The 19422-nt window shown below is 44.2% G+C and overlaps 1 protein-coding gene across 2 annotated transcripts in view; it reads left to right on the top strand.

Moving 5' to 3' along the window:
* Window positions 1–19422, top strand: part of Ttll4 (tubulin tyrosine ligase like 4) — a 37485-nt gene that overhangs the window by 8175 nt on the left and 9888 nt on the right. Inside the window, exons 2-15 of one of the 2 annotated variants that reach the window (XM_034498194.2) lie at window positions 2664–2830; window positions 7490–9058; window positions 9916–10025; window positions 10374–10437; window positions 14029–14153; window positions 14483–14593; window positions 14929–15005; window positions 15825–16016; window positions 16100–16182; window positions 16342–16470; window positions 16784–16906; window positions 17198–17296; window positions 17898–18032; window positions 18539–18685. In XM_034498194.2, coding sequence (XP_034354085.1) covers window positions 7584–9058; window positions 9916–10025; window positions 10374–10437; window positions 14029–14153; window positions 14483–14593; window positions 14929–15005; window positions 15825–16016; window positions 16100–16182; window positions 16342–16470; window positions 16784–16906; window positions 17198–17296; window positions 17898–18032; window positions 18539–18685 — 2870 coding nt within the window. In that variant the 5' untranslated portion in view covers window positions 2664–2830; window positions 7490–7583. The remainder of the gene's footprint in view (window positions 1–2663; window positions 2831–7489; window positions 9059–9915; window positions 10026–10373; window positions 10438–14028; window positions 14154–14482; window positions 14594–14928; window positions 15006–15824; window positions 16017–16099; window positions 16183–16341; window positions 16471–16783; window positions 16907–17197; window positions 17297–17897; window positions 18033–18538; window positions 18686–19422) is intronic. The other variant, XM_076931655.1, reaches the window with a different exon arrangement.

Genomic DNA, 19422 nt, shown 5'->3' with positions numbered 1-19422 from the left:
CCCCCATTAGTGTTTGAGAGAAAAAGAAGACAGGCAACTGCCATGGAGGAGAGAGATGGAGAAGAGGAAGAAATAGCAATGCTTTTTGAGTACAAGAAAGTAGACAGATTAGATTGTCTTAGTCAGGATTTTACTGCTATGAACAGACCCCATGACCAAAGCAAGTCTTATAAAGGACAGCATTTAATTGAGATTGGCTTACAGGTTCAGAGGTTCAGTTCATTATCAAGGTGGGAGCGTGGCAGTATCTAGGCAGGCATGGTGCAGGAGGAGCTGAGAGTTCTACATCTTCATCCGAAGGCTGCTAGCAGAATACTGACTTCCAGGAAGCTAGGAGCTGCATGGAGTGAGGCAAAGGGTTTTGTTTCATTTTTCTGGGCCTAGGGAGATGGCTCAGTGGGTATTGCCATTCAAGTGTGAACTTGAAGTGTGAGTTTGAGTCTGCAGAAGTCACAGGAAAGCCAGATGCAGTCTGTAATCCCAGTTCCAATGGGAGGTAGGAAGCAGAGACAAGAGAATCTTTGGGAGTTTGCAGATATCTGGCATAGGCAACAAAATTCAAGAGCTCTTGTTTTAAACAAGGTAGAAGCTGACTTCCATACACATGTTATTGAAGGCATGTATCTTCATGCACACAAGTGCACATACACAGACATAATGAATTTTAAAATTTTTAAGTTGTTTTTGTGTATCAGTCTTGTACCTTCTAGCCTTACCAAACTTGCTTCTTCATTCTAGATTTTCTTTTGTAGATTTCTTAATATTTTATAGATCTCTTACTTATAGATTTTCTATTACTATTATTATTATTTACATTTATTTTGTGTGTGTGCATGTGCAAGTGAGCATTTTCTATGGAGTCTGTGGAAGTCAGGACAACTTGTAGGAGTTCCTTCCATGTGGGTTCTGGATTTGCACTTTGGTGGTCTTCAAGCTTGGCAGCAAGAGCCTTTACTTTCTGAATCATTGTGCTGCTCTGATTTCTTAGGAGTTCTAGTTCTACTGCCCCCAAAATTATTTGTCCCTTTTCAGTTTGTATTTGGTTTCTTTTTGCCTTCCAGTGCAGAGTTGACTCACACTGACAAGCAGCCATCCTTGCTTCCTTCCCAGTGTTCCCAGGAAGATGCCCATTGTCTCATTACTAGTTTGATAGGTGTTCTGGGATCTTTTGATGTTCCTGTCAACTGTAGACTAGCACCACTTTTTGGTTTACTTTTCTCTTTCCTTTTCTGGTGGCACCAAATGTTCTAGCCTGTGTCTTGCTTTTCCTGACACAGCTCTAGAATCAGCCACTTTTAGACAGTTCTGACTTCTTTTATTAACAGATGGTGTTTAGAAGCTAAAGTTTAGGCAGTAGTTGAGTAAAAGTTGCTTTTAAGACTCTTATACAGTGTTTCAGGAATCCTAAGTATCTAATTATAAAAACCAGTAAGACCCAGAAGCAAGAGAACAGAAAGGGGTTTAGTTTACCATATAACTCCTTGCATAATTGTTTTTAATTTTTACATTTACATTTTATCTACTTGTTTGTTGTATATACATGTATATGTATATATCTGTATATACATATCAAGGTGTATATGAGGAGGTCAGAGGAAAACTTGAGGGAATCAGTTTTCTACTTCCTTCGTGTGAGTACTAGGGATGGGACTCAGGTCATCAGGCTTGGTGGCAGGTACTTGTACTTACTGAACTATTTGACTTTTCTGGTATGTTTTAATGGAAAATTGTTTGTAGCTGAAGAATATAAATATTAGTTGTACAATAAATGCCACAGAATCTCCCAGAAAGAAGGCAATTATGTCTTTTTGGTTGTTTTGAGACAGTGTTACTTTTTAGTCTAGACTGACCTGACTACACATATCCCAGACTGGTCTAGAACTTGAGGCTGTCCTCCTAACTCAGCCTCAAGTACTAGGGATTATGGCCTGAACCACTACCCTGCCCAGCTCCAGTGATGTCTTTATAAGGGAACATTATTTGTCCTAGTTGATTTTAAAATTTCTAGTGGAATAATTATTACCTGTTCTTGTATTTTTCTCCTTTCATGGCAGCTTATAAAAAGGCTGAGGGGGAAAGATGGGGTCTTTGGGTACTGCCTTAGTTAGCTTTAGATTGCTGTGATAAAATACCATGAACAAAAGCAACATAGGGTGGATAGTGTTTATTTCATCTTAAGCTATAGTCCATCCTGCAGGGAAGTCAAGGCAAGAACTCAAAACAGGAACCAGAGACGGGAATGGAAACAGAGACCATAGTGGAGTGCTGCTTACTTTCCTGGCTTGTGCTCCATAGCTTGCTCAACTACCTTTCTTACACAACCCAGGACCACCTGCCCACAGTAGGCTAGATCCTCCAGCATCATAATTAAGAACATGCCCTGCAGACTTGCCTATGGCCAATCTGGTAGAGGCAGTTTCTCAGTTAAAACCAAAAAAGGGACAGGTATCAACATAAAGATAGTAACTACCATGCTGCCAGTGTTTATTGTGGGTCAGGTACTGTGCTAGTGTAAAATTCACAACCCTTTACCTCTCCAATGCTAGGGTTATGGGTGTGCCGTCATTCTCATCGGCACACCGAGTTTCAAAGTGTCTTACGTGAATTTTCTCACATAACTGCTCAGTAGGGTTATGCTATTTTCTCTCTCTTGTCTTTCCCAGAATACTGCAACAGTGAGGCCCAGCATTGAAAGTGATTAATTGCTGAGCCCTGGATGTGATGAACTGCTGACTAGCGCTAGGCAGGCGCTCCTGTGAGGTGGTGGCTGCTAATGCAGCGTGGTTGGGAAGAGGAAGAGTGCCCTGGAGACTCAGGAAACTTCACACAAGTAATGCATGTTTTTGTTTGCAATGTCAAACAAAGCAGGTGTCTTGAAGTAAATTATCAGATAATGCCCGCCCCCCATTCCCCTGCTCAATCCTTCATCCCATCCCTCTACCCAGGAGGACTTGCCACTAACAGTGGGAGGTATGCTGTGGATTTACACAAGTTGATTCAGATGCCCTGAGAACTGTCCAAGATCCTTTCCTCAATAAACTTCTTTCCTTTCAGCTGGGCAGTTTTCTGTTTGGATTCTCTGTGGCGGAACTTAGTCACAAAAACAGACTTGTTTTCTGTTAAACTTGAGCTCAGCTCAGTGTTTGTATGCCCTCTTCCTCTTAGATCACTAAGTTCCTCAAAAATAATATATAGGGACAAGAATCGTGTAATTTTGTTGACTCTTTAAAATGTTAGGTTATTCAAACTGCTATTTTTCAGGTGAGATCACTTTATTGGCTCTCTAAGTAAGTTCTTTGCAAGGTGCTGATTGGAGGATCGGGCAATGCTGGATCATTTGGTTATAGGCAGAGACAATAAGTATGCCTTTGCCTGTCTTTAAGTTTGTGTGTGTGTGTGTGTGTGTGTGTGTGTGTGTGTGTGTGTATGGATGTAGTGTGGAGAGGTAGTTTTAAAAGTATGCAAACTAAATAAAAATGATAGAGTTTATGGAAAATTCTCTTTTTAAAATTTTATATATATGGGTCTTCTGCCTGCATGTACATCCATGGGTGGCTGGTGCCCATGGAGGCCAGAAGAAGGCAACAGATCCCCTGGAAGTGGGGTTATAGATAGTGTGAACTAACATTGGGTTGTTGGGAATTGAAAGAGTAGCCACTGCTTTTAATCACTAAACCATCTCTCTAGCCCCATAAAATTCTTTTTAATTTGCTTAATTTTGCCTAATTTGCTTTTTATGAAATTTGATTTAAGTTGACTAATCTTAAGCACTTTTATGTGTATGAGTTTGCCTACATGTATGTATGTATGTATACCTTGTAGGCTAAGTTGTTTGTTTGTTTGTTTGTTTGTTGTTGTTTCTTTTGAGACGGGATCTCACTGTGTAGTACTAGCTGGCCTGGAGTTCACTATGTAGACTGGGTTGTCCTGGAATTTACAGAGCTCTATCTGGCTCTGCCTCCCAAGAGTTGAGTTTAAAGACACGTGCACCATGCCTGGCTAAATGGTTATTTGTCTTTGTTTGTTTTAAGACTGTCTAGCTCTATCTGGTTTAGAACTCAGTATATAGACCAGGCTAGCCTTGAACTCAGAGCAGCTTGCCTCCTGAATTCAGGCATTAAAGGTATGTTATTACCACACCCACCTAAATTGGGTATTTTGAAATAAGACTTCTATCAATGGTCTGTGCATAGCCTTCTTCCCTGTTTTTTTTCCCTTGGTAGCTCATCCTGAAGTTTTGCTTGGAAGAAAGTCAGTCTGTCCCCTGGATTCTAAAAGCATACAAACGGATACATAGAGGATGTCTTCACAGTATACTTAAAAGTTTAATGGGGCGCTGGGAAAACCTTGATAAATGACACTGAGTAGCTGAAATCAAGAGACTACTTCAGAGGACAGGCTTGACCCAGTAGAAAGCTGTCTTGTGAGAGGGTCTGGGTACCAGGCATTATTTGCCTGTATGGATTTTGACCTGATGACAAAACTCAACAGTCTTTGTTATTTTGTAAGGATCTCTGTATAGGGCCTGGTTGTCCTGGAACTCACTATGTAGACAGACTAGGCTGTCCTCAACTCAGAGCCCCTCCTCCCTCTGCTTTCTGGAATGCCTGCGTTAAAGGTGTGCACGACCACACCCAGCTAGAACTCAGCCTTTTTAGTGTGTTAGCTTTTGAAACTATTTGTAAGCTGATTTGGAAATAATTTGATTTCCTCAAATTATTAGGATTTGGACTGTCTCAAACTTTTTAAGTTTGACATCACATTCCTTTCAGTACTGGGCATCACATGGGAAAATGTGACCTGTAGCAGTGGTGGGGATGGAGCACACAGAAATGTATTACCACTAAATTTCTGCTTCCTATGACACTGAGTTTTGGTTTCATTAGGAATTTCCACAAAAAGAAGTCGCTTTTAGCAAATACCATTTGCTTGTTTGAGTCAAATGCTTGTGAACTAAAGCCATATTGAGGCACCTCTGTGATACTGTGATACTGTTGTGGACTGGTACTATTTACTTTGTGTTCCTGGAGCTACCGTCTACAGTTATATAACATGGCAAATATACCTGGCTCTTCGTGACACTGCCATGTTAACTAACCCTGGACGTCTCTTATGAGTTGTGGAACTCATTGTCATGGTTAAAGAAACCATCTCACCTCCCCGGCCCTTTCGATATATGTCCTTCCCCCAGATTGTTACCTTACACACCGTTACAAGAGACGAGAAGAAGGAGCGGAAATGATCATCTCAGAGACATGAGTGCTGGTGTCCCATCGGTTAGAAGAGAGAATTCACCTCCATAAGTTAGAACTCACCTACACTGGAGCTAACCCAGCTTGCCAGCTTGACACCATCTGGGATAAAACTACTTTTAGATGTTAAGGGGATGGGTTTTATCGTTAGGCTCTTTCTTCCTTCGTTGTATTAAAAGACAAGCCATCAGGGTGTAGTGGCACATGCCTTTAATCCTAGATCTTGGGAAGCAGAGGCAGACAGATATCTGTGGGCTGAAGGTTATCCTGGTTTACATAATGAGTTTCAGAATTGCCAAAGCTATATAGTGAGACCCTGTCAAAAACAAACAAACAAACAAACAAACAAACCAACCAACCAATCAACCAAAGAACAAACCAGCTGGTGTCTGGGTGTCAAGCCAATGTGTTCAGTGTTCCTGGCACTCTTGATTACATGGTAGGATGCTGAGAGGAAATTATGCAGTGGTTCTGACTGACAGCTGTGGAGGAAGGTGGGACTATCTGTGGTATTAGTAAGAAAGTATAGAATATTCTTAGATGTTTCATTCATGAAGGCTTGGACTAGAACTTATAAAGCATGGCGACTAATGTGCAGTCATTAGTGAAGTTGCTTTTTAGGGCTTATCAGCCTCAGGTTTTATTTCCTTAGCTCCTGTGTCCTACTGCTTTGGTGTATCTGTTGTGTCACATTGGTAGGGTGAGATGTGGGTTCCTGAAAGAGGATGGAGTTGAATTGTTAGCCTTTTGAGTGTATCCAGCATTCATACATGCATACATGAAGTCTTACAAAGTCATTGGTAAGGTGTGACTCCTTCAGTGTTGGGCTTCTCTAGTGTATGTATATAGGGTGATTGTATACAGGGAATCTTCTCTCACACACTGTTTCCATGTTTGCACTTGTGTGGAGGTACATTTTTGTCCTTTCTTTTTGAGGACATTGACCTCAATACTGTTTTTAGCATTTACAGTGTTTTTTCGATCACCATTGTCATTTTATTGTGTTGTACCTGTTTGTATTCTTGCAAAGGACTCCCTTTGGGTCAGCAAGTATAGGAAAGGAGCGCAATGTCACATGGCTTCTTCAGGTTCTTTGTTGGTATCCTCGTCCTATTAGTCATAGACAGGAATCTTGGTTCTTGGACAGTACTTTGATCAGAATTCTGTCTGTGGTAAATAGACAGGTGTGAGTTATTTCCCTGTGAGTGTGGTCATGTAGGTAGACACCTTTCCCTACAACTTTGAAAACTAGGTAATGTTTTGTGAGTCTATTTAGAGAGTGATCGTACTGAAGAAATTGTGAAACAAGGCAGGTTCCCCGCCCCAGAGAGCAGCCAACTACAGTCTGGGCCCTGGGGTGAAAGCTGCTCCGCTCTTGTTGTCTAGCTCCTTTGCTTCCTTATTTCTCTGTCCATTATCGGCTGCTGAGGATGAAGTCCCTGTAACTAAGATAGTGTTAGTGTTTAGTTCCATCTGCCTTCCTTCTTGTCCCACCAGTATATAGTTTGGAACTTAGTAGTCTGCATGGTTGACAAGATTCTTGAAGAGATGAAATTGAAATTGCTGTGTCTGCTCTGTTTCTGACTGAACTTTCTTTCCTCTTTCCTCTCTCTCTCTCTCTCTTTCTTTCTTTCCTTCTTTCTTTTTAAGGCTCAAAATAAAGGTAGAAATAGTTGACAGCTGAAGCACAGAACAATAGAGCAGATGTGTTCTTAACAGCCTTTGAGCTTTCTGACCAAATTGGTTGAGAGGGGAGTACAGACTGGTTTTTGCCACGTTCAGACCTGCCTTATTAGGTACGAAAGATCAATTCTGGGATGGTGATAGCTTTTCTTCTTCTTCTTTTAAACCATATACTTTATTTTTTTTTCCTTTGACAGTCACACACACAAATACACACATATACACACATACACATACTTCACAGGATGTCTCTTGATTCTATCCAACTAACAGCTTCATTTCTTTGAAGAGAAGCAAGCTTTCTGAGAGTGTGGATACATGAGCAGCCTTGTGCTGGTAGACCCTTAAGGGCTTAGTCCTTCTTAAAACCAGATTTGATCCTAAGGTTGCCTCAGGAAGGTCACTGCAAGCTTCCTGGAAATGTGTTCTTCGCCTAGGGTCCCAGATGATGACCAAGACTGGTTGGCAAAGATAAAGTAAGACCCTATTACTTATCTAGCATAGGACCCATCCTCATAAGCCGGCAGCATTTTAAATCATTCCTCTCCCTGCAGGTTAACAGATTCAAGGATGCAGCTGGTGCTAGAGGTGTGTGGCACCGTATCTGAGCCAGGCCATGAGGCCATGTTGCCATGATGTGGGCCCCTCATGGCCTCAGCAGGAACAGAGCACTACAGTATCGGCCTGCGCCGAGGAAACAGCTTCAAGCAGAGACATCCCTCAGGCACAGTGTCTGCTTCACCATCTGAGAAACCCTCGGAGGTCAAAGTCTGGTCTCAGGCTCATCAGCAGGTGAAGCCAATCTGGAAACTGGAAAGGAAGCACGTAGGCACACTGTCAGCAGGGCTGGGCACCAGTCTCTTGGGAGTCCCATCCCAGCCAGCCTATTTTTTTTGCCCTAGCACTTTATGTAGCTCTGGGACCACAGCTGTCATTGCAGGCCACAGCAATCCCTGTTGCTTGCAATCTCTCCCTGACTTGTTCAGCAATACTCTGCTGTACCGCCGCACCAACGTGAGGCAAAAACCATACCAGCAACTGGAATCTTTCTGCTTGCGTTCCAGCCCATCAGAGAAAAGATCTTTTTCTCTCCCACAGAAGGGTCTCCCTGTCAGTGTCACTGCCAATAAAGCCACATCTTCTACAGTCTTCCCCATGGCCCAGCCCATGGCATCTTCACCCACTGATCCATACCTCTCACTGGCAGCAGCTGGAGAAAATCCTTCAAGGAAGAGCCTGTCCTCTGCCATCTCAGGGAAGATTGCATCTCCACTGTCCTCCTACAAGCCTATGCTGAACAACAACTCCTTCATGAGGCCAAATAGCACTAAAGTGCCCTTATCACAAGCCACAGATAGCCTGAAGCCAGTATCCTCACCCAAGATCCAGCCTGTCTCATGGCATCATTCAGGGGGTACTGGAGACTGTGTGCCCCAACCTGGTGACCATAAGGTGCCCCAAAACATTCCTACTGTCTTAGATGATGTCACTACCCCTATCACCCCATCTACCCCTAGTACCCTCAACATATCCACAGCCAGTGTTACCTCTTCCCAGTGCAGTCAGAATAACTTTAGGATGGAGGCACATCCTTGTGGCCTGGATGAAAACTCGGATTCCCAGAGTGCTACTAAAGAGGTGCACTTCACTGAAGCTGTGAGGAAGTTGGCTGCAAAAGGCTTGGAGAAGATGCCACGGCAAGGCTACCAGTTTGAACAGGCTTGTTTTGTGAACCCCAGCTTCCAGTGGGGTCTTCTCAACAGAAGCAGGCGGTGGAAACCTCTGATGGGCCAGCGGTTTCCTCAGGAGGATATTGGATTAGACAGTGGGATCCTTCCTGGTGCTTCAGACACCTTGGGGTTGGACAGTACAGTCTTTTGTACCAAAAGGATCAGCATTCACCTCCTTGCCTCACATGTTCATGGGCTCAATCCTAGCCCTACCTGTGGGTCTGTAGTTGACCCCCAATTACTTGGAGAAGACAGAGCTCCTGTTCCCCCTTCTTCCCTCCAGCCTCTTGGTGTAGCTGAAGTGGCCACTCGTCTTTCTTCTGTTCATCTTGGCCAGCCTGGGAAGGAGCCTGAGGAAGCCAAGGACCTGAACTCTTGTACTAAGGGTGATTGGTAAGTTGTACCTTGCTTTACCTTGGTTTATTTGGAGCAATACAGAAGCTACACCATAGTCTGGAGACACTGATGGGTCTGTATCTCTGATAGTTGACTTTATTTTTTAGCTGTCCTAGAAGTTTTAGTTTTCACTTTAAAGTTGAGATTTATTGTAAGGTAGGGATTACAAAACTAGCTTGCAGACTGAATCTTGCTTTTTTAAATTAAGTTTTACTGGGATACACTTTTGTTCATTTATTTACTGTTGTCTTTGGCTGCTTTTTTTGCTACAACAGTAGAGTTGGGAAGTTGTGGGTGATCTACTAATGATATTTACTGATAGGTCCTTTGGAGAGTTTGCCCTTTCCTGTTTTAGGCTTTACCAGTGGAGAAGTAAGAATTCCAGGTACCACTTCTTAGGGTCTGTTACGTTCCTACTTACTCCAAACCAAACTGCGTTCCCGTGCCTTCCTGGAATGATAGCAACTCAAGAGTTGAAGACATAGATGTAGTTGGTTCCTTCTCTTGTGTCCTGTTACTTTTCTAGATCCTTCTGCCAAGGCCTTCTGTTCCCAGTAAACATCCCAAGAACATGCAAATTACCAGATATTCATTGACTTTTGTATGCAGAATTTTATATACTATTAAGAGACTTCAAAGAAAATGGAAGACAGTGATATGCAGATGAGGGTGTAGAGCTGAGGAATTGTGACTAGACCTGAGTTCTGAGGACCTGAGCAGTAGTTTATGAGGTCCAGGCGACAAATAACACATTGGTGATGAGGAGGCTGTTGCTGGGAGATAATGAAAGAATGGGACTCCAGAGTGACTTCTGTGGAGTTGGCTTGGGTGGAGGCATGATTTTTTTCTTTCAGTTCAGCTACTGACCTCCGGCCAAACCAGGTGGAGCATGAAGATACAGAAGATGAACTGGGAGATGGTTTGGAAGATAGCTGCAGCCATGATGAGAATGAAGAAGAGGAAGGTGAGTAAGGAATCCTTTTGCTTCCAACTGTAGGGCTTGTGCACCATCTACTAGGGAGCAGGGATGACAGTCTGTGCTAGACTTGACTAACATCGCCTGCATCATTCGCTTTGAGGGCCTAACTGGGGATTTGTGAGGGACTTTGGTCTACACCTCTGCCCCGCTGGTCTTGCCACCTCACCTGTTAAGTTGAAGAAATGCGGTGCAGAGCAGGGATACTCCTTGCTCCCTCAAGACGGGCAGTGCTCAGGATGTTACAGTAACGGTTAGCTGCCTGGGCTTGGAGAGGGTACACACGCAGCACCACCTTCTCCCTCCAGTAATGACTGCTCTGCTCTTCTTCTACAGGAGACTCAGAGTGCTCTTCTTTAAGTGCTGTCTCCCCCAGCGAGTCAGTGGCATTAATATCTCGGTGAGTGAGTGCTGCGCACATCATTGGCAGATGCTCATTTCTGTTGCTTGAAGGCTGTAATGACATTGCCCTCCCTAACTGGCCCTGACAACCCTGATTCATTTTTCATAAGGTTTCTTATTTGTTTGTTTTTGTGTGTAACTGTAGTGTAAGTGTTTTTGTTTTTTTCAGTCAGGGTCTCTGCATAGCCTACTATGTAGATCAGGTTAGTCTTGAACTCAGAGAGAGATGCCTGCCTCTGTCTCACTCTCAGGCTGTGATTAATAGTGTGCACTATCATGCCCATTCATTTAAGTCCTTTTGTAGAACAAATACTTTGGAATGCTATGTCAAGAGATAACTGAGGCATGTCATTTGGTAAAAGAAAGGCCTTAGACATTTTAAAACACATTTGACTACATGGTAGCTCAGTACATAATGGTGCTTGCATCTAAGCCTGACAACGGAGTTCGGTCCCGAGAATTCCCTCAACTGTTCCCTGGCTTGAATGCACACTGGCAGTCATGTGTACACACACATACACACACACACACACACACACACACACACACACACACACACACACACACACACCATTATAAATAAATGTAAAAAATTTAAAAAGTAAAATAAACTTAGAGAAAGGAAAAATCGCTTTTCTTTAAAAGATTTATTTATTTATTTTATGTGTATGAAAACACTGTTGCTGTCTTCAGACACACCAGAAGAGGGCATTAGATCCCATTACAGATGGTTGTGAGCCACCATGTGGTTGCTGGGAATTTAACTCAGGACCTCTGGAAGAGCAGTTAGTGCTCTTAGCCGCTGAGCCGTCTCTCCAGCTAGCTCGTGCATGCTCTTGCTCTCATGTTCTCTCACTCTCCCCCCTTTCTCTCTCCTCCCTCTCCCTCTCCCCTTCCCCTCCCCCTCTCCCTTTCACCTTCCCCCTCTCCCTCTCTCCTCCCTCTCCCTCTCCCCTCCCCCTTCCTCTCTCCCTCTCCCCTTCCCCTCCCCCTCTCCCTTTCACCTTCCCCCTCTCCCCTTCCCCCCTCCCTCTCTCCTCCCTCTCCCTCTCCCCTCCCCCTCCCTCTCTCCCTCTCCCCTTCCTCTTCTCCCTTTCCCTTTCCCTCTCCCCCCTTCTCTCTCCTCCCTCTCCCTCTCCCCTTTCCCCTCTCCCTTTTACCTTCCCCCTCTCCCCTCTCCATCTCCCCTTTACCCTTTCCCTCTCCCCTTCACCCTCTCCTCTCTCCCCTCTGTCTCTGTCTCTGTCTCTGTCTCAGTGCACATTCCCTGTTCTCATTTAAAATCTAGCCTTGTTTGTTAGGGCATACTCAGCATACTGCAACTCTAGCTGCTTTCTTTGCATCTAGTCTGCTTTACCTATAGCCGAGAAGACCCTCTGCATCTGGGTTAGCATGAGTAAAGCTGCTCATATGCCTGTAAATATGACGGTGTGGCAGCAGCTTTATTGACTCTTAAGCACCAAAACTGCAAGGTAGAGGCAGAGGTATCAGGAAAATCGGAGAAAAAAAAACCCAAAACCACCACAGTACAAGTCCAGAAAAGTTGGTTATCATTTGTTCATTGTTCAGTAACTACTATAAATTATACACAAGTTCCTATAGATATGAGGCTTACAGTATGTTTTTTTTTTTTAAGAAGATGGGGAGTGAATTACCAAACATTTTTATTTTTAAAAATTTCATTATTTTATGAATATGGGTTTATGCCTGGTTTCCTCAGAGGCCAGATGAGAGTGTTGGATTCCTGGAACCAAGTTACCATGTGACAACTGACAATTGAACATGGGTTCTTTGGAGCAGCAACCAGTGCTCTTAACCACTGAGACATCTCCCAGCCCACATTTTATGTTTTAAAGCTGACTAAAATCAGATACTTTGAGATTGCCAGAAGGTAACCTAGAATTTGCTGTATAGGCCACACTAGCTTTGAACTCATGGTAACCTTCCTGCTCAACAGTTATATTGAATTTTCTGCTGCTGTATAGAATCATGTGATATTAGGGATGGGTGTAATTCAAGACCATGAAAATACTGAGGACCATTGAAGGAGATTAAATGTTCCAGGGTCATAGCTTTATCTAAGGATAAGTCAAGTACCCTTTCATTGTTGCTGTTTGTGGGGTTCTTACCTCTGGGTGGTGGGAAATCCTTTGGAGCTAGAGTTAGGGATGGTAGTGAGCTGAAATATAGATGCTGGGGATTGAACCCAGATCCTCTTCAAGAAAAGTACTCTCAGTCACTAGTTTTACTTTTTAAGATGGGTCCCACTGTACAGCTCTGGCTGGCCCAGACCTTGTGATGGTAAATGATAGAGTGACCTCACCTTGTGTGGCACACTGCAGAGTGTCAGCTGCACTGCTGATAGAGCCACACTCTGCCAATGCGCTGCTGTGAGCTTCACCATTCACCTGTGGGGGGCTATAAATGTTGTTTCCAGCTTTGAACTACTGTGAGTAAAGCTAGCATAAGGAATCGTGTACATATTTTATTTGAAAATGAGTCTTTATTTCTCTGAGACACGGGCCCAGAAATGTGTTTGCTGGTGTAGGGAGATGTTTTTGGTGACACCTTATCTTCCTGTCTTGTCTTTGTTTGTTTTATAACTCATTCTCTTTAGTTTTCTTTGCTTGGTCAGGCATGGTGATACATGTCTAATGCCAGTAGTTGAGGTTGAGGTGGGAAGATTGCGAGTTTGAGACCGGCCTTTATGTAGGAACCTTCTGTCTTAAAAACAAATTAAAAATTTAATTATGGAATACTGAGTGTTGTACTGAAAGTTGTCATGGTTTCTGGTAATCAAACTTAGGGCCTTTCTGCTAGGAAGATATACTCCCAGCCGTAAAAGTTGTTTTTGTTATAGTTTGGTTTTTGTTGTTGTTGTTTTTAAATAATGTGAAAACTAATCTTGCAGTAATATTTGTGGCTCATATTTGTTCAGTGTAAAGAGGAAAACCTATCCATTTTCAATGCTGTTTAAAAAAATGGTCTGGGCCAGTGACTTGTACCTGACTGACAGCTGATGTTTACCGAGAGCTAGCTCAGCAGTACAGCCTCCACAGCGCACTGGCCCAGGGTCCTTCTCCCTCTGTCTATAAGATCTGCACCTGCAATGCCATCATGGTTAGGATTCTTGTCCAGAGTGGAAGAGGACATGACCCCCTATATTTTCACATGAACTAAAGCACAAGACAAGGCAGAAGTTTCGCTGTTGATCTTTCTGTTGCTGTTTCCTCATTTAAAACATGTCTGTGCTCTTCTCAATTCTCAGTGTCATCTTCTCTCTCCTCCTCTGCTGGGTTGTAGTGTCACAGGCTTCTTGTCTCTACCTAGACTCTCTTTCAGGGTCTTCCCTGACCTATGGCTTCTCACTGGATGTATTGGAGATGTGCTGTCAGAGTGTGGGGATACTTTGACTCTTGGTGACATTTAATGGTATACATAACTATAGGTTGGTTAGCTCAAGCACTGTATGAGTTCATATTTGCAGAATGATTATCAAACGCTTGTGTTTTCAGGGTATCATGCAGTCCTGCTAATACCTCAAAGCTGTTGCATTCCCATTCTCTGTCATGTTTATTTTTCATCACAGGAACTGTGTGGATTTGATGTCCAAATCTCTTTCCAATCATGAGAAAGTTGTACGGCCAGCCCTCATCTACAGTCTCTTCCCCAATGTAACCCCTACCATCTATTTTGGGACTCGGGATGAAAGAGGTAAGTGTAACCATGTGACAAAATCCAGAGGAGCTCACAAGAGGATCCCAACTACTAGCCTTGCTCATCTGTCCTTCACTGGCCTTTCTCAGTCTCTAATCTCTGGCTTAGCACATGGCCTCTAACCAGTTTCTTTACGCTTCCAGCCTTTCTTTTGTTTCTCACTCCTGCACGGCCTCTCCATAAACTGTACTCCTCTAAAACCTAATCTGGAACAGTTTGTAGTGATCTGCCTGCCCAGGGAAGGATGGGCACCAGTGCCATCATTTTTATCTCTTCACTATGACCCTCTTGCTCTTCACCCCCGACCCTGCCTTGTCTTTTCCCAGTGGAGAAACTTCCTTGGGAACAGAGGAGGCTACTTCGGTGGAAGATGAGCACAGTGACCCCCAACATTGTCAAGCAGACCATTGGACGGTCGCACTTCAAAATCAGCAAGAGTGAGTTACTCACCCCACTGTGAGCCTGACCTCCTTGCCCTGCCAAATGGAGTTTGGAAAGGAAGAGATCCTTAGAGATCCTGTTATATGTGGGGACTCTGTCTTGATGCTTTTAACTTCATGAAAGGGTGTAGCCCTGAAAGTCCTCTGGGCTCACCCAGCTGCCCAGAATTGGGAGCCGGGGGGAACATTGTTCTGGTCCTGATCCTAAGGCCTCATGTAGGGCAGCTCCATGGTAACTGTTAAATCAGCTTGGTGAGGACAGTGGTGAGGTCTTGTTCTGTCCCAGAGTCTGAGCTGTTCTGTGAGACTGACTTCCTGATTGCCTTCTGCAGGAAATGATGACTGGCTGGGCTGCTGGGGTCACCACATGAAGTCTCCTGGTTTTCGATCCATTAGAGAGCATCAGAAGGTGGGGTTTTTCCCAAGGAGCCTGTCCCATGGCTAGACTCATGATGAGGGTGTTGTTGGGGCAGTGAGGGGCAGTGTGGGAGGAGCATTTAAGTGAGGACAATTACAGAGCAGTGTTCTAGAGAGGCCACAGTGGGTCCTGTTGCCACTCAGGTTTTTTAGTTCATTTCTTGAGGAGCATTGTCTATTTTTAGTTGGGTGTTTAGTTTAGTTACCATGGCTAACTGCTTCTACTCCCCAAGCTAGGAATGTGTAAAAAGAGGATTCTGTGGCTTTGTTAGAACAGTATGGCTTCCTGTCCCTAGATTCCCTAATAGCCTGGTGCTTTGCTATCATGTCTGTCCTAGTTTACTTTTCTGGTGCTGTGATAAAGCACTGACCAAAAGCAGTTTGGGGAGGAAAGGATTACTTTGGCTTACAGCTTACAGCCCATCACTGAGTGAAGCCACGGCAGGAGCTGAGTAGAGACTGTCGAGAAAGAAACACTGCTTACAGGCTCATTCTAATGGTTTGCTCAGCTTGGTTTTTCATACAACCCAGAACCGCCTACCAAGGGATGGCTTCACCCAAGGTGAGCCTGGCCCTCTCATATCAATAGTTAATTAAGAAAACGCCCCAATAGACATACCCATAGATTAGCGTGGTTGAAGCAATTCCTTAATTAGCTCACTCTTTCCAGGTGAGTTTGTGTCGATGGTGGAAGAAAGATAAAAGGGAACATGAACTTTGCTGGGATGTTGAATAATGAGGTGGGGTTATTTTGTTTCTCTTGGTCTCACCTCTGCTCTTTCCCTCTACTTGCCTCTTGTCCCTTCTGCAGCTAAACCACTTCCCAGGCTCCTTCCAGATTGGGAGGAAGGACCGGCTGTGGCGGAACCTGTCTCGCATGCAAAGCCGTTTTGGCAAGAAGGAGTTCAGTTTCTTTCCTCAGTCCTTTATCCTGCCCCAGGATTCCAAGCTCTTGCGAAAAGCCTGGGAGAGCAGCAGCCGCCAAAAGTGGATTGTGAAGCCAGTAAGTGAGGCAGAAGGAGAAGTAGATGGTGGGATGAGAGTGGAGAAACAGCAGATCTCATCTCTTGCCCCTTTGACTTGTAGCCAGCATCTGCCCGAGGCATTGGCATTCAGGTCATTCACAAATGGAGTCAGCTCCCCAAGCGCAGGCCCCTTCTGGTACAGAGGTGAGCCCTTCTAGCTCACAATCCTCTCTGCATCTTCCTGTCTTATTGTCTGAATGACCTTCTTAGAATGTTGTATCTCATGTCCTCCCAGCCAGAGACCTTCCTTTGTTGTCTGTTTAGGGTCGTCTGGCTAGAAGTAAAGTTTCTTTCCTTTTATAGGTATCTACACAAACCCTACCTCATTAGTGGCAGCAAATTTGATCTTCGGATCTATGTTTACGTGACTTCTTATGATCCTCTACGGATTTACCTCTTTTCGGATGGACTCGTCCGCTTTGCCAGTTGCAAGTATGTGCTGGTGATGAGGCATTACCCTGACACTGGGAGATTTTCTTTCCTTGGGAGGAGGACACTGAGCAGAAAACTAACAGGAGGTCATGATAGCCTCCATCAGTAAGGAGGAGGGTGAGAGGCTGGGAAATGAGGAAAGTTTTCCTACAGGACTGAGGTTGCCAAGGACATTAGTTGTTTTTCTATAACTTAAGCCTTTCGGGAACTCGATAGGTCTTTGCACTTGTCCTTTATCTCCTTCCTGGGGAAATGTTTGGCCTGACGTTTCTCTGTTCTTACTGTCTTGCTCTGCCGTTCTTCTCATTTGCAGGTATTCCCCTTCCATGAAGAGTCTTAGCAACAAGTTCATGCATCTGACCAACTACAGTGTCAATAAAAAGAACGCAGAATACCAGGCCAATGCTGATGAGACCGCATGCCAAGGCCACAAATGGTACTGAGGGCAGTGTGTACCAGACTCCTATCTTGAACCTGGGAAGAGCTTTGCCTTTGGGAGGTTTGGGTCAGTTGCTGAGTATTAGTACAGAGTCTGGAGGTTATATAAGTGCTTGTCACACTTCAGAATTGGTCTGTTTGCATCCCTGCGTGTCTCTTTCCTATTACAAAATATCATTGGTGAGATACAAAGGAAGTCTCTGTATGCCTCATATTCCATATTTTTTTCTCTTTTTGTCATTCATTTCTAGGATATAACCCCAATTAATTACTTATCCTTTACCTTCAGGGCATTGAAGGCTTTGTGGAACTATCTGAGCCAGAAAGGAATTAATAGTGATGCCATCTGGGAGAAGATAAAGGATGTTGTAGTCAAAACCATTATCTCGTGAGTTGCAGTGCTACTTAGATGTGGGGTTCTCCTTGAAGCCTCATGTTCTCTCCTTGCCTCTATGCTGTGCTCTACGCTGTGCCCATTTTGTGTTTCATTTCTGAGGATGGGGTAGGAAAAAGAGTTCAATTCTGCTTTCTTAGTTACTTTTCTGTTGATGTGATAAAACACATGACCAAGGCAACTTATAAAAAAAAAAAGTATTTAGTTTGGGGCTTAGGATTCCAGGGAGTTAGCACAAGGCAGAGTGACCTAACTGGGAATAGTTGGACTTTAGAAACATCAAATGTTCAAATATATGAACCTATAGAAGCATCTCTTATCCAAATTACCATGCTGCTTATTTACCAAACTTCATCAAGGTGATGATGGTTCAGATCAGGCATATCCCTCAAGAGCCACTGTTGGGAAGGGAAGGGGTAGCACTTGTGGTTGAGGTGGTTTGATGCTGCCTTGGTTGGCCTTGAACTCCTGACCATTCTGCATCTACCTTTCAAGTGTTGGGATTGTATACATGCATCTCCATGATGGCTCCAAGGAGGCACTTTTGGAGAGAAAGTTGCTTCTGCTCTTTTAATTCAAGACACCCCACTGGCAGGTCAGAGCCCTATGTGACTAACCTACTGAAGTTATATGTGCGGCGCCCCTATAGCTGTCATGAACTCTTTGGTTTTGACATCATGCTGGATGAGAACCTGAAGCCCTGGGTCCTAGAAGTCAACATTTCCCCAAGGTAGGTAGTATTTTTCAGTTACTCAATAGAATCTGTCTTTCATCCAAAGAGTCCTTGTCATTATAGTCTTGTTGACTGTAAAAGGTCTTTCCTTCATTAGGGAGTATATCATCCCTTTATGATCATGCTTACTGACTCACTGTGAGATTAGAGAAGGGCTACTAAGAGTTGCTGATCCCTATCGTTTTCTAGCAAACCAAGGGCATGTTCACCAAGCTGTTATTTGTTGTTTTTGAGGGTATTCATTTCTTTCTGTGTAGTTCTGACTACTATCCTGGAAATCTGTGGATTAGGCTGGCCCCAAACTCAGATTCACGTGCCTCTGCCTCCTGAGTGTTGGGATTAAAGGCATGTGCCACCACATATACCTGGGGTATTTGTTGAAGATGCTCCACAAATGTGGATACTGGAATTTAATTTGTTGTGAAGAAGCCCTGATTGGATGTAGGACCCCCAAATCATTCTGGAGTGCTGCTTTGACCCTATTTTGCATTCTTCCCCTGAAGCCTCCATTCCAACTCTCCCCTGGACATCAGCATCAAAGGCCAGATGATACGAGATCTTCTGAACCTGGCAGGCTTTGTTCTGCCCAACATGGAGGATATCATCTCTAGTTCCAGCAGTCCCAGCAGCTCCAGCGGCTCCAGCACCAGGTCTGCTTCTCACCTTCTCTTAGGTTGGGGTGGTAGCACGAGCAGCCTAGTGGGATTTGGGGAGGAAATGGGTTCTGGAGCCTCTCTCCAGTTGGTCTCCTTTATGGCTCCATCTATCTTTGCTGTCTGTCCACACCACTGCCACATCAGTACCCTAAAAGTAAGTCTGCTCACTTTACTTCCTACTCAGAAATCTCCACAGGGGCCGACTATCAAATTTAGCCTTACATGGGCATTGGCGGCCCCAGCTTCTCTTTCTGGGTGTTTGTCTCTACTCTGCCTGATTCTCTTGCCCTGGCAGATCCTTAAGGACTGTTTCCTGTCGGGGGGAGGGGAGGGGGAGTGGGAAGTAGAAAAACCTTAGAGATAAGAGTCTTGGAAGTATAGGACAGACCAAGTTTATACATAAGATATTAGGGATCATTTATCATTTGTGCAGTGACAGAAGTTGTTACCGTATGAGAGAATTTGAAAATGGAGCATATAATCTTTGGCCATTGATCTGTATTGATTCCAAGTAGTTTGTAGTCTGAGGAGGAGAGAGGGGGTCATAAATCAAAGTTCCACAGGAGGGAATTTCTGTAAGTTCCAACATATAGTAGCCCAGATAGCTTGGGCTCAGAGGAGCTCTGCCTGAGGAAGCAGATGCCTAGGAGAGCTCAAGGAAGAGACAGAGCAGGCAGCAAGAGATGCATAGGTGTGACTGCAGCAAGAGCTGCAGTTGTAGGGAGAGGTGA

This window comes from Arvicanthis niloticus, chromosome 3 (genome assembly GCF_011762505.2).
Source record: "Arvicanthis niloticus isolate mArvNil1 chromosome 3, mArvNil1.pat.X, whole genome shotgun sequence".
In the NCBI taxonomy this organism is placed as follows: Eukaryota; Metazoa; Chordata; class Mammalia; order Rodentia; family Muridae; genus Arvicanthis; species Arvicanthis niloticus.
This window is presented reverse-complemented; position numbering and strand designations above follow the sequence as displayed.